At 29.8% G+C, this 16,253-nt stretch overlaps 1 protein-coding gene across 2 annotated transcripts in view; it reads right to left on the reverse strand.

The window, feature by feature from the left end:
- Positions 1-12,487, reverse strand: part of LOC107452589 (putative cytochrome P450 49a1) — a 30,554-nt gene extending 18,067 nt beyond the window's left edge. Inside the window, exons 1-6 of one of the 2 annotated variants that reach the window (XM_071179767.2) lie at positions 12,351-12,487; positions 9,161-9,329; positions 6,186-6,231; positions 3,891-4,128; positions 682-828; positions 499-589 (exon numbers count right to left, since the gene is read on the reverse strand). In XM_071179767.2, the coding sequence (XP_071035868.2) occupies positions 499-589; positions 682-828; positions 3,891-4,113 (461 nt within the window). In that variant the 5' untranslated portion in view covers positions 4,114-4,128; positions 6,186-6,231; positions 9,161-9,329; positions 12,351-12,487. Of the gene's footprint in view, positions 1-498; positions 590-681; positions 829-3,890; positions 4,129-6,185; positions 6,504-9,160; positions 9,330-12,350 lie in introns of those variants that run through there. The other variant, XM_043042934.3, reaches the window with a different exon arrangement.
- Positions 12,488-16,253: the final 3,766 nt, after the last annotated feature.

Genomic DNA, 16,253 nt, shown 5'->3' on the forward strand with positions numbered 1-16,253 from the left:
TGTTTAAGTAGCTATAACTCCACAGAAAAATAAATAATCCTAGCTATTCCTTAATAATATCATGAAACAATTAAGAACCGAAGAAAATAATAAGTTTCAAGTGAGTCAGTTCTAGGATCTTTAGATTAATCAAACAGTTCATTCTCAAAACAATTGAAACCTGTTTCAATGCTATAATTAACATTTTGAGCATTTTAAAATTATAAAATTTTCAAAAAAATGCACTAAGAGCTATTACATTAATACTAAAATAATTGTAAGCTATAATTACAAAATAAACAAATAAGTTATTCGGTAATAAATTATGAGCAATAGATGTTTAATTCGATATAAAATATTTTAAATTCTGATTTCCTGCTCTAAATTTTTCTATACTTGTAACTTATTACTTGAAACAACAACTTTCTATTGAATTGTTAACTCTTCTCATTCCATTTCTTAAAAATATAAAGACAAATTTAACAATCAAATTAATTTGTTGAATTTTGTTCTACTTACGCAGCTGCAACTCCAACAGAAGAATAAGCTTCTTTATTATCTTCCCGTATTTTTCTCATGGCAACAAAAAACTCTCTCTTGGGATGTATACCTGCTTAAACGATAAATAGATTCACCTCATTTAAAATAAATAAATAAATAAAATTCATAGAAAAAATTTTTAAACCTTAAACCCTACAGTACCTTCATTTCTGCTAACAGCTTCCATATCTTTTGGATCATACAAATGTACCATAGTAACTCCAGGTACTATTTGTTCTCTTACAATTGAACCATACTTTTTGAATTTTGATGCTTGAGCCTCATGCCATGTTTTCATGGAGAACTCACCTAATACATTGGATGGAACAGATAAAGTTTTATCAATGAGTTTAATGACAAACGGTATTACCTATTAAAAACATATAACTTAAAAAACACAAGTGCGTTTCGAATTGTATTTTTGATGTTAATAACTTAAAAGGTACAAATTTATAAAAAATTCAAATGACCGTTTTGATGTATGGTAATAACATTTCTAATTTAAGAAAAAATAAAAGAAATAACATAATTTCGTTTTTAAAAACCAAAGTATACGGTATTTAAACCATTCATTTGGCATTTTTCCGTTCATATGGAAATGATTAACCGGAAATTCTGATTTCCAAAATTTTAGTTCTAATTACCACACATTTAAAAAAAAAAATGAAAAGTAAATTTAATCGAATAATTGGACTTTAGGCCATGCTCAGGTGTCCTGATAAATTACCTAATTTCATCATGAAACCTTAGTGCTTCGATAAAAATGTCTGAGTTAATTTTTGGTGTAGAGCCAGAAACACGATGAATTTTACCATATTGTGGTAGTTTTAACCATACTTATTATTTCGGTTTACCATCTACTTTGTTTCGATAAGGATGATGAATTTGGGGATGATGGAATTGGTTTTGAAAAATCAATTTAAAAGATTTGGAACAAGATAGAAATGCTTCAAAAACGCTTTAACTTATTCTGCAAATCTAAAATTAGTTGTGAAGTTCGTCAATAGATGGCATTGACAACTGAAAAGAACTACAAAATCAATGTTTGCAAAATAATCACCATTTGCTGAAAGAGCGTTATACAATTTGAGGACAAAATGAGCAATATCTCAAGCAAACATATTTCAATTGGAATGGTCAAGTATGCAGCAGAAACAAATTTTGTATAGTTTTTTAGATAAGCAGTGTAAGCTGTGGACTAAATTTGCATTTAGTTTTCAAATTAAATGCAAACCACAGACTAAACACTGTCTTCTTATGCAAAACTCAAGACGTTCCTACTATTTTCTTTTTTTGGATTTTTCAATCAGTCTGTCAGTTCTGGGTCGACAAGCGCTAGTTTATAGTGTGAAAACGGTAGAACTTTTTTTATTTTTACATTTAACATTGCTTTGATTTTACGTTATTTTACTCCAGCAAAAAAGTAACTGTGTTATGATCTATATTTGGATACCTATAAATTTTCGAAATTTTTAGATAAGAAAAATCATAATTGTATCATATGAACCTACTCAAATGTCATAAAATAATCATTTTTACTTCATATTCATAATATTTTAATAAGTGTATTGATAGTATGTCTTTTTTTAAAAAAAATCGTAAATGAGCATAAAATTACATAGTTTGATATATTATGCCCCCAAATTTATAGAATTGTTAACGTTCTCTTTTTAATTATGCTGTAAATTTATTTTAAACCATTCTACCTTACTCTTTTCTGAGCAAACATATTAAACTAAATAAATGACATAAAATTTACCCGACAATGTACTCGACAAGTTAATTAAAATTGTTTCGAGAATGATCCAAAACCGAAAATTGCTTTCTTTAACTTCGGGGTTAGAATTTAAATTATTTTATTATCAGGCATAAAAGCGAGAATTTTTGAACATAAACGTAAAAGACTTGGTTAATTTTTGTTTTTGAACAATTACAAACATCCATAAAATATATATAGCTAACATTTTTCATATATTTACCAACGTCGTTAAAAAGGGCAATGATATACGAATAATGAAGTTTTGTTAATTTCAACAAGATAAAGAAATAATATAAAAATTAATGTCTCTCTAGCATTATTTTTATAGTTTTCAGTAAGAAATCATTCATTTCCTTTAATTAAACGAGGGAAATTTTTTTTCATTTCTGTTTTATGGTTTTTTTTCCAGACATTTTTTTAGATTTTGGAATATTTTCTTGACATCAACTAAAAAGTTTCAAGCTATTAAGTTGATATTGAACTTCCAGATATCTAATGGAATTTTCTCTTTTACTATTGATTTTACTGAACTATTAGATTAATTTCTGATTTTACTGACAGAATATTTATATTGAGTGAGAACTGAAATGAATGATTGATTTACATCATTTATTAATCTTTGATTTTACATAATTTTTTAATCATTGATTTGAAATGGTTTTACGAAATTAGTACTTTTGAAGGTGTTACAGTAACCAATACAGAGTTAGGTTTATATTAAACTTCGGAGTCATTTTCTGGGAAATCAAACTTCAACTTTTGAAGGAGTTAGAATAACCAATACTGAGTTAGGATTATATCAAACTTCAGTCGCATTTTCTGGGAAGCTTAAACGAATGTCTTATTTACAGCTCAGAAACAATTCACCTAGTTTCCTTTATTCTCATAATATCAACAATTAAATTCTTTGCATTGCACAGAGTGAAAAATAAAAAAACGGACCACCATGAATAACTTTTAATCAAATGATCGGATCTTCACGTTCTAGGACTCATTCTTAATGGTTCGAGGGGGTGACCTCAAATATGCTAATTAATTAGTGCAGACGATAAATTAAGTTAGTGATATATTTAAAGTATTTTTGTCTATTGTTTAACAGCAGATTTACTTCAGAATTGCGAAAGTCAATGTTCAAATCGATATTCTTGACAAATTTTAATCCTACGCAAAGGACGAAGGAAATGTTGACAATCTCGCTGTCAGGGACGACTTTTTGAGGAAATTAATTCTCATTTGCGTTAAAATATTAGAAAATCCTCCCACTGTCAGCCCGATTTCCAAAAGATTCTAACCCATAATCCATTTACCACTGGAGCAGTCAAGACTGTGGCCAGCAAGACCCAGAAGCAGGACAACAGTCGATCAGCTATCACTCGAAATCTAATCTGGATAACCTTGTTGAGAGACGAACAAGTGATCTTACCCCTGATCCATCCCGGTCCCATCATTTAAAAGTATATATTTTCATATCCGGAATAAAGTATACTAATTTTTTTTAACACATAATTATTCTATGATGGATACTATTTACATAAATTAACGGTAGACACTTGAGTTACGTTCTTTGTTTCTTAAAAATACTTTAGATTTCATTGAAAATAGAAGTCTATACCAGTGATCGGCAGATATCGATGTATGTTTCCGAGGAAAGGCAACTCTTTCGGTCCTGGCATCTCTGTCAAAGGCCGAGCCCTGCTCAGTGCTTCTGGTGAAACTGAGTCAGCAAAGAAACTGGATTGGTCTCGAATCGCTTCCCGTCCTCGGGAGCATGCGAGAACGCTGGACAAGGCTTCTCCTCGAGGACATTTCAAGAGGATAGCTGTGGGAATTTTCATCGTTTATCTTTTCAGCTGCAAATACGAATTCAAAGATGAGGAAATATACTAATATAAAATTCTTGAAATTACAATAGATTTGTACAAACGGTCGAATTGTAGATCTTATTTTATGTACGAAGAATGAACTGTATTAATGTTTAATGTCGAGGCGCATCCAGAAAGTAAATTTCCCTATTTTTTTTAAAAAAAGAAACTCATACTTTCAGCAACATATTTATTGGCAACAAGTACAGCAATGTTTCAGCTATTCTTCAACATGGCCACCACCAGAATTGAGACACTTGTCGTATCATGGGATCAAATTTTTTTTCCCTCTGTCGTAGAACTCTGCCGCCTGTGAATGGAACCACGTGGTGAAACAGTAAACACTGGCTGTTACTGTGAAACACTGCGGAAATTCAAAACAAGAGGCGTGGAATGCTTACTGCAGGTGTTGTGCTCCCCCATGACAAGGCTCGTCCATATACAGCTCGACGCACAGCAGCTGTTTTGACGAAATTTGGCTCGGAGTTGTTTGATCATCCACCCTACAGTCCTGATCTTGCTCTTTCTTTGGCAGAATCTCTAATCTTTTCTTCTCTAATCTTTGGCAAAGACGAAGAGTAGAAGACGTCTGTCACACGCTGGTTCCGTGGCGGCAGAGTTTTACGACAGAGGGATACAAAAGTTGATCCCACGATAGACAAAAGTCTCAATTCTGGTGGTGGCTATGTTGAAAAATAGATGAAACATTGCTGTACGTGTTGCCAATAAATATGTTCCTGAAAGTATGAGTTCTTTTTTTTTAAATAGGGAGACTTTTCGTATTCATGTCTAATTAATTTTAAAGTATAGGCCTGTTCAATTTATATATTTATTTATTTATTTATTCATAATTAAATCTAAACAATTACAAAGGATTTAAAACCTATTGTTGTTTCTAATGGTTCTCGGACAAGCAAGTTCACCAGCGATTAGTCTTTTGCAATTCGCAATTCGGGAAGGTGCGCCTTTCGTTTGACAAGAGAGCACCGCAATTATGAAAGTACATCTTAAGTCAAAATTCTAAGGACAGATGACAGCACCACTCATTCACGATGCTGCTTCCACCATTTAGACATAGATCTGAAGAGAGGGGGGGGGGGAATATTTCTCCAGATCTCTGTATCTATGGTACTCCTCAACGACTGACCACAGAACTTTCGATTCCGTAACCAATTTTTCCCCCGCGTATATTACATGTACTGTCTTAGCGGAGTCGAGGATCGAACCCCGACACCTCCTGACCGAAGTCTGATTCTCTAATAACTAGGTTACCACAGCCGCTATATAAAACGTACTGAAAATCCTTACACACAACTTTCCAAAATGTGCTTTATATTAAATGGCTGGAAGTATTACAAAATATTCAATAGATGTGGGTATTTTCTAATGTTAGCTACTACTCAATATAAAAAATCACACAACTCAATGATTCAGATTTATTTGAGAGAAGCACTATTATTAGAGCCCCACGGTTGTTATTGATGTTTTGTCCCCCCCCCCCAAATTACCAGTAAGATCTGTGCTAGTTGTTTTTTCTCCCTGAGATAACAACATTCACTCTTCATTTTAAGACTAAATTCTTTCATTAGTGTAATTAAATGTAAATATTCTATTACATCTCTTTTGCTGTGTTTTTAATATGGAATGTATTTCTGACTTGACTTAATATATATTACAAGAGTTATTTTAATCAGCACTGATGAACTAAAATTTCACGCGAACTGATAATCAAGAATTTTTTTATTAGATAGCTACGATGGACTGAATAATATTGATCAATAATAATTTTATTTTTCGTTACCAACAAATACGTTTTTTATTTATTTATTTATTTCTGAAATTTTGCCCATTCACTGAAACATTTTCTCCCGCCATTCACACCACAAGATCGTAAATTAATTTTAGCTAAACTTTTAAATGTTATTTTTCTTCATCATAAAGAAATTTCATTAAAAAATCAATCAACTAAATAAATTTACATAGAATATGCTATAACTAACAAAAATCGACTACCAAACCGAAAAAATATTACAAAACCTACTTACTCTTTTTTTTCCTTCAAAAATGCTGATGACAATAATATGAAGTTCACTGAAAATAATTTATATTAAAATCCAAAATATATTTTTCTGGAAATAAAGAAAAGTTAAATGCTATTAAATAGTTTTTTTCAAAACATATCCGAAACGACAACTAGATTTATATAAATAAAACGAAATTTTGAATTATAATATGTGTTTAATATTATCAAATCTGATTAAAGAATTATCTATACATAACCTATTAAATATAACTTTTTTCTTATCTTCTGTCGGAGGATAGTAAGTACAGAAGAACTTAAAAAATGTAAGCGAAAACAATCTGCCATGCGAAGTTATGAAGAAATATTTATTCCATTAGGCTTTGTTTAATAAGGACGAGTGACAATGAACTCTTATAGCTGATAAAAATTTCTTCACTTCTATTCAAAGATAACTCAATCCACACAATTTCGCTCTATCTACAATAACTCGGCTGGTATTCTCTCAGAAAAATTTAAACCGGGATATTGCTGCCTTGAACCATATACAATGCACTATAAAAAATGGATACTCAAATATAGCGAAACTTTCTCTGTTTTTGACGAAATAATTTACGGATATATGCTCCGAACGAGCATTTCGTCAGTGACGAAATAACTATCGTCACATCTTCAATAAAACGAATTTCGTCAATAGTAAAAAAAATGTTTCTTCAATTTATTTTTTTTCAAGCAAATTTGTACGGTGTTAAAATATGATCAATGTTTTTCAAAATGTCTGTGCATAAACAACGAATATAAAAGAAAGGATATGAAAGAAAATATACATATTTGAATGAAAAGAACATCTCTTGATATTAAAAAGTTATAAATGACACCTGTCTTAGCTTTCTATTTTACGTTACATCTTGTTTTACTGGGCAAAATCGATAAAACTTCTGAGCAAATTCGATAAAGTCACTGAAATGGAAAAGATTAACATTTGATAATTAGTTCGAGAATTATTTATTGACAAAATTTGTTGTAAAAAATATCATACAGACTGTTCTACAGCCCGCATGAATACATCTACTGAGTTGAAATTTGATTTGCAATAAAGGGTCTTGTAAACTAACTGGAAAGTTTTTCGAAATCTCAAATTTTCCAAAGTTATTGCTATAAAATTTATTGCAATTTTTTCAAAAGTTATTGCCATTAAAGTTTTAAGTGTCTTTCTCAAATCTTTTCTCTAAATCATGACGATTAATCCATTGTTGTAGGAAAATGCATTTATCTCTCTCGAGATATTTATTTTATAAGCTCGCACTTGAGTTAATATCGAAAGTAGTCAAAAAAATAAAAAGTGTTAAAATGATCAGGAGCTGCCAGAAATAAATCTTAATATTTATATTACAGTTTTTAAATATATAAAAATTTTAGTTCAGGAAAGAGAAAACCAGTTCCTATTTGAAATGTCACAATTATATATTACAATAATACACAAAACTCATAAACAAGTAAAATTACTTCTCCTTGACTCCTTCTCAATAAATCAACCAATCTGTATTCCTAAATCTAATTCTTTTTCTTGAACCTTTAAATATTTTTCAAAACCAGGAAGTCATTATTTTTGTAATGATTTATACACATTAACAAAATGGTCGTACACAAAATTATAATAGTTACACATTTACTAACAAAAAGTTGTTTTTATGGAAGATATCCACTTTTTTCGAGGAAGAAAAGAATGAAAAAACAGAATTAAGTTAGAAGCAATCATGGAGGTTAGTAAGCGAAGCAAGCAGATGGTGGAGTTTTTTAGTAATAAAAAATACTGTAATTCTCAGTGAAATATTCAGAAAATAATTGAAATAAGAAACAGAAAATAGTCTTGGCTCTCAGAATATATCTTCATTAAATTTCAGACTCTTCAGTTAAAAAAAAGTTGTTTATCCTGTCCTGGTTGAAGTATCCAAGAAAAATGGTTGAACGCTTAAAATTGGTTGAACGTTTAACTTCGTGTTGCTTTAGGATAACATTTATGAGCTAAACTCCATATCGAATCTACGACATTAGTTTCAAAAGAAAATAAATGTAAGATGTTTAAAAATAAGCCCTTTTGACATGTTACACACTTATAGTTCATTTTCTTAAAGCATTACAAACAAAATAAATCATCCTCGATTTTTACAATGACATAACTTCTTAATGAGAAAAATATTTAGAAATAAATAACGAATAAACAATTGGTAAAAAAAAACGATTCACATCAACACTGCTAAACTTTAATGATTGTCAATTTCAATAGAAAATGATAAATCTATTATAAGTAATGTTATTCTTTCTTAGACGTTTATTATTTTCGCAGGCTTTATCGACATTACTTTCAATTTTCCTTATTGATTCCCTATATTATTGAATCGGAATTATTTTGAAACCCGTTATAATCTCGTATTATTACTCTATATTATGTTATTTTCTGCTTAGTTTCTCCATTATTTCCAGTCAAATAAAAGCATATGAGTAATCAAATAACAGCGGAAAAACAAATATAATGTCCGAAGCTAAGAGAATATTGGCTTTTATCATTCTTGTCATAATGCCAAAAGTAACAAACTTATTCTTTCTAACATATTAATTTCCCCAGCAACTTCTCAATATAACAATAAGTACGTCAGATACAAATAAATAACCAATATTCTAAGGGAAATATCGAATAGTTAATCAAGTTATAGAAAAAAAATTGTGACAATAAATCGAATTTTAAAAAAAAAACATAACTGATTTTTGTAACTCATAATGCTTTTAAATGAAACTTATAACGAACTTTTTCTCAACTTTTAATAACGAAACACTACAGTTAATGGAAAATTCTTAATTCTAACAATTGAATTGAAAAATTCTTTTATTTCTTCAACTGTCACAATAATACCGATACATTGTGCATGCTAAAGGAACAATATGATATCAAATGTTTTGAAATCAAAAATATTTTTTAATCCAGATTATCATAACGTGTACCTGGCTGTGCGCATCTACACACACTGGTTGTTTAGTCGGCTCCAAAGATCGAACTCACGATACCCAGCTCTCCACCAGCTGTGTGACAGCGACTTCGCTGCAGTAATACTTTCGAATTCCAACATTCAAATGTATATTTCAGAAATTGAAAACGATTTCTAAAGAAAATCTAATAAAAAAACGGAAGAAATATAAATACTTTATTTTCTGCGTTCTGCGTAGGAAACGGAATAATTATACACTACAACTTGCAATATTAGTTGCAAAGATTATCTACATAAGCAACTTATAACTAAGAGAAATTATAAGACTATGCTTTCAATACAACTGTCAGTTTTTGTTGGCAATATGGCAAAGCCGGGGATATTTCGGCTTGGATAATCTGATATGAAATAGAACGCATTATTTTATAGTTTTTCTGTCCTCAAATTAGCAGTCTTAACTGTTGGTCGTTAAAACTTTGTGAGAATAAATTATCTAGTTTTCTAAGCAGGACGCAGTCAATGATATATTTCTATCTCTTTTCATTTTTCTTTCAAATCGTCGGTCATTTTTGGAACATTTGATACAATAACAATGATAATTACAATTCTTCTATGCAAAAGTTTTCTATCAAACTTTAATTCTTACTCTACAAAATGTTCACAAAAGCATTTATTTCACTTTCAATTTGGATCGTGGAATTTAAACTATAGACGTCAAACAATAAGTAGGAAACTCATCAGTGCATGCGAACTGAAATGATAATCAACAACAACTGAACTTAAAAACCGATTGCATGATAATTCCTATCAAAACTTTCTCTATTACCTTGAACTAAAATGCTTTTCAAGCAACGAGAATTTGCAATTTTGAAAAAAAATTTTTTATCAGTTTTATATATTATCTTACAACTGATTAAGGACAAATTACGAAAGTTTCTGTTGCATAGCAAAATAAACAAATTGCCAAAAGGGCAAATGGGAAATAAAGAGATACATGTGTTACTCCAACAAACTAAGTTCAGTTTTTGATTTTCATTTGTTTCAAAATTCTTTCCTAAGTTTCAAAGTATGCTGTTAGCTTCTTACAGCATCGAATAAATATGAACAAATTGAGCATGAAAAAGTATAATTTGTGTTACAAAATATTTCACCTGTTTGTTTTAAAATAATTTTTACATAAAATGTTATCATTTTTCGTATCAGCAGAAAGAAAGAAATGTACTTTTTAAAAACAATGACAAATTAAAACTTTTAATGAGATAGAAAACTGAAATTTTAACCAAATTTCCCTAGGAAGACACTGTACTAATTCTCTTTAGGTTATTCATCTATAAATCACAGGATGATGAATCGTACATTTAGGTTAACAGGAAGAAAAAAACCTTTAACAATTGGTAATTAGTTCGGTAATTTTAAGTTTTTGGTAAACAATATACAGGGTTATTCATAATTCCCTCCGGGATTTCGAAGCGCTATAGTAAAAAAACGATGACGAATATGGCAAAAAAGAACATATGAAATTATTCCGAAAGTATTCAAGTTTTAATTTAATCAGTTGCCGGTAGATGGCAGTAACATGTACCACTGCAGTCAGTTGTAGTAAAGAAAAATGGCGTTTACAGGCGGAGGGAATTATGAATAACCCTGTACAACGCGGGAGAGGCAGATCTGCAGCCTGAAAAAATGAAGCAATAGAATTTAAATTCAATGAGTTAAATTACTATTAGAGTTTACTAGTACTATTTAATCAATTTCATTCCAATTTCGAGATTTTTTATTTATAATTACACAGTTTTAGACTACGAACAAAATTCAAAATTTTCTTTCAATCATTAATTAATTAAAATGAAAAATAATAAATCTTTATTTAAAAAAAACGCTATTTGCCTATAACAGTGTTTGAATTACTTGCACATGAGGAATAGAAAATGGTAAAACAAAAAGAAAATATATGAAGTACATGTGCATATAAATATTATGCAATAAAGAATATATAAAAATATTTTTTAATTGAAATCAGAATTTTTATTCATTCAAATATGAGTATGAAACATGCGGTATTTCTAAACTTTAGACACAAATTAGACTTGTTGAAAAAATTTTCCTGTAATAACTGAATAAAGTTTTTATACTGTCAACTAAATAATCTATTTAATAATTTAACTACAATTACATTCTAAGTATACTTTAACCCTTCCACACAGAATTTTTATTTTAAACACATTTTTCATATTTTTTTCGTTATTCGGTATTACTTTAGCTCAAAATAAGTGAAAAATGTTATATTTAGCATTTTATTAATTTATGGTTAAGAGATACAGCATAAAACACCTGTGCCTTGTTCTGCATTAAAGGTAAAATATTCCAAACACGATTCACTTCCAAATAATAATTTTTCAACTTTGCACTTAGTTACAGTTATTTAGATGTAAGAGAAACAGTAATTCAGTTATTCATCCTTGAATTTTTTAGAAATTACAAAATCAATTCTTGATAAATTTCTGAATATGAGTGGAAAAAAAAACTTACTTTTTCGAGATTTTATATTTTAGTACAAATATAACTCTGATAATATAACAGATTTTTTCAGTAGCTATTAGGCTGTTTTTTCATAATTAGAAAATACCAAAATATATTTTTGCTTGCAAGTAGAGCATCAGAAAAAAAAATGCATTAAAAGGGACACCGATATCACATTTCGTCTAAGAGTTAAACATTTGCTTTATGTTATAAATCTATTTAATTTTAACATGCTTTTTTTACCGAAGTAAAAAATTTTAAAAAAAGATGAAAACTGATTTAAAAATTAATGTTTAAAAAAGAATTCATTATTATTATTTTTTGGAGAGTGAAATATTATTTTTATAGTAAAAACATGATAGGAAAACGAATGACGAAATATTGTAATATCTAAGATTTAGATTATTTTAATGCTGTAAATATTCCGTAATTAAATGTAAGAAAACTGAACATTTGTTTTACTAAAATCTCTTTTAGACTTAAGCATTAGACAAGGCATCTATAAATTTAAAGCTAGGAACTAATACAAAAATACAGTCGAACTCGTTTATAACGAGATCATAAGAATGGAGAAAATTCGCTCGTTAAATCAGGGAGCTCGTTAAAATCGAATCATCCGAAAATACCATTCGTAAAAGTTTTATTACACAAGAATGAATTGAAAAATGGTTAAAATTTTCGCTTACCTTTTTTTATTATTTTTATTATTTACAGCGAAATGGGAAAAAAAACGTCTGGATTTTATTTGTGTTTAAACCGCTATCTAACTGACGTAAAATTGGGATTTTTTTTTCAAGAAAATAACTTTTTATTTTCGTATTATCAATGATATGTGTTTATAGAATGAAAGCAGCACAAAAAGTGAAGATCAGATCAGATCAGATATAAGATTCACTAACAATTTGTTGAGATTTAGCACAGACAAGAGCGCATATCCTCTCACAATTACATTTAATGAGGAAATAGTAAGCTGGTAGTGAAATATAGTTATACTTAGTTAATGTAACTAGAATTATAGTAAAAGTTTTCCAGTGCTTAAGGACATTACTTATTGAGAATATGGACATTTATTATAATTTGAATATTATTATTTTATATTATAGAAGTCAAAATTCTTCTAATTTTTTTTTTTTTTTAATTCTTGCATTCAGGTAAAATTTATGTTAATTTTTTTTCTCTCTGTGTTAAAAAAAAAATTACCTCGCAGCTGTTTCAAAACATTTACTCACAACTCTTTTCTAACTTTCGTAACTCAAAAATTATTAATGAAATTCTGAACGTTTCTAAAAAAAATGTCTGAAGAACTGTCTGATAACAAAATGTTGTCGATACAGTTGTATATTTGGGCGTTATTTTTTCTCAAAGTTGAAGTTTTTTTTTCCCTTCGTAATTCAGTTTAGCAAAAACTATAAGTAGGGGAATTCTTTCATCTATGTACTCTTAACGTCTGAAAATGATCAAGGCGTCTCACTTTAAAATGTCAAATTAGTTTTGGAGTAATTAAATTGTTTATATTGACAGTTTTTCGGATTTTTCGATATAAAAAAAAATATCGCAAAAAATTATAATTTTTTGCAGTCACTCTTACGGCTGTATGAAAAAAAAAGCTTTGACCTTTTAATTTTCCTAATGGTGTTTATGTACATAATCCCAAAAGGTTAAAAAGAAATATGTATTTTTTTTTCGCCTTTTGGACGGAAACACTGCCAAAAATTCTCCTTTCCATAAAATAAATTGGATGCTAAAGCTTGCTAAGCTTGATGCTAAAATCTATATTATATTCTGAATTTTCCCCTCTCGACTTTCATCCTTTTTTCTCTTGTAGAAGTATGTGTAAGAAGATATCAGACTGTCTTTTTCCCCTATCGATAATTTTAGTCATTTGGATGGGGGTTTTTTTTCTGTCTCTAAATCTTATGGTTTGAATCTACTTTTCATTCTCTACAAAAGCTAACTAAATATATAGTTTCTGGTCGTTCAAAAATTATGAAAACAGGATTCTGCGATTTGTTTATTGTTATTTACAATAAGGAAGAGGTGTATGCCTGCATAAGATACTAAATTAAAAATTATTGTTGTGGCTATTTCTTAGGGTCCAGCATAATAATTGCGTGAAAAAGATACACAAATTGATTGTAAAATATTTTTAATTAGCACTTTTTTTCTGGCTAAGAAAAATTTTATATTAGTCGTAACATATTTGTCGCAAGAAATATAATAAACTATCCATCACCTTTTTTGTTGAAAATATTCCAGATTTTTCCAAATAAGCTTAATAATTCACTTATTCATACTTCGGTAATTTTATTTACGTCGCACTAGAGCTGCACAATGGGCTAATGGCAACGGTCAGGGAAAGATCCCAGAGGAGGATTCGGAGATAACATACATACGTCACATTCCGTTTCCCAGAGAGGACACATTCACACACCATCCATCCATCCATCCATCCTCAGATCGTAATTTTGACCTGAACCAGAATACGATTAATCTCGGATCCAGTATTCCCAGAGGTATTGATTTTTTATGGGAACGCGGAGGACTTTGTTACCCCGACAGATTTAGCGTGCAACAGTCGCCATTTTTTACACGGTCTTCAGCCGGTGGGGTTCGAACCCACGATCTCTCGAACATGCTCCCAAACCCCTACCAGCTAGACTACCCCGGCTAATACATATTTTTTTGTAATTTTTTTAGTTTCAATTTTTGCAGCGGTATTTTTCAAATTCAAAATAAAAGTTACTGAATTTAGCTATTACATACGAAAATTGAAGACTTTTGTAACAGACACGATGGGCGATTCATTACGGAAATTGGGAGTTTTTAGGATATAAGATTTGTATAAAACTTTAAAATACAATTTTTTTAAACAAATGAAAAACAGAATATTCTAAATACTATTTGATTTAAAGAACGGATATTTATGCACTACGGTGCTATCTCGATGATTGAATAGGCAAACTTTAAATTTAGCTTAATTAAACGTTGCAGCTGATAGATAGATTGTGAAATCACATGGAAATATACAGAAAAGCTCGATGTAGCGAGTACAGCATATTACGATAAATCCGCTATTACGTCAAATTTCCTTATCACCCTCAATAAAGATACATTTATAACGATATATTTATAACGAGTTAAAAAATCACTAGCCTGCCACTATAACGACAGAGTTGTTATCAGAAAAATACATTTTCTGCGGTTAAAGACTGCGATATTATACGAAAAAGACTTAAATGGAAGATATTTTTATCTATTTCTGGTATCAATAGAGAAAAGCAAAAAAAGAGCAACATTTCCTTCTTGAAATTTTACCCCATTATATTAATAAAGCAATACGAGTGCGACCACCGGTTGCTGTAATCTTGTTCCCAACAAAAGGAAAATTCTGTTGCTGTTTTTAAAATTTCTGTCCTTCACTTGAAAAAATTCACCTTTCCTTGATCACATATCTATTATGCTCCTTTACTTCCCTAAACTACAACTTACTACGAGGGTCACTCTGAAATTTTTGAGATACAACTAGGTTTCTAAAGTTACACTTACAAAATTTTAGATGTGTTAAAAGTATTCTCCTCCAGCATCAATGCACTTTTGTAGACGAATTTTCCACAGATTAAAAGCCTTCCTGTGTGTACTCCATCCTGAAGAAAATTGCGACCTCTGCTAAATTCTTTAAACCATCTGAATACAGTAGCACGAGTCGGAGATTCATCACCACATGCTAATTGCAACCGTTGAACGCATTCTTCTTGATTTAATCCTGCTTTAAAATCGTAGAAAATCATAACGCGAAAATGCTTACGCGTCAACTCCATTTTCTCTTCTGTTTAAAATTTATTGAAGTTGAATTACAAGTTGAGGTAAATCAGTAAAAAATCGTCTGCTGTGCTATAATACTTTGTATTTTAAAATTAAACCATTATTTTTACTTTGTAAATTCTCGTCTGCGCGCATCTCAAAAAATTTCAGAGTAACCCTCATATTAAAATCAAAATTCACTGTTATCAATGATGTCAAAAGGCGCTGTTATCAATGATGCCACACTCATCACACTCATTATTTTCTTCTTATTAAAAACTTGTTATAAAATAGAAACTTATTTCTACATAGAAATTCCTGTCTTTTATAAAGTACAGAGCTTAGCAACTCAATATATAATCTTTTCTAGATACGTATTTTAAATCAAAATAGTCGACCATTATAAAAGAAAAAGAGGCTCGTTATAACGAAGTTCACTCTCGAAAAACACATCCATTTTTAAAGACCGATTCATATTTTCGACTAAAATTATAAGGAGTAACCACAAAAACCTGGTCCAAATAGTGCAACTAGGAACGCACTCCACCTTCTTAGTGTTAATTTTACTTTTTGCATTTTACTTGAGGTATTATTTCCGATGCATTTTTTTACACTAAATCGAATGAAACCAATCTTGAGACCAATATTTGTGCTCACCATTAATTGTCGATGCGACGAATTGTTCTCACGACGGATTGTTCAACGACAAATTGTCGTTACTAGGAACTGTGCGCGACGAACTGACGCGAAATCATTCATTATTTTAATTTTATTTTTCTTTCAGGTCG

This window comes from Parasteatoda tepidariorum, chromosome 1 (assembly GCF_982258835.1).
Source record: "Parasteatoda tepidariorum strain Cologne lab strain chromosome 1, Ptep-v5.0, whole genome shotgun sequence".
NCBI classification, from domain to species: domain Eukaryota; kingdom Metazoa; phylum Arthropoda; class Arachnida; order Araneae; family Theridiidae; genus Parasteatoda; species Parasteatoda tepidariorum.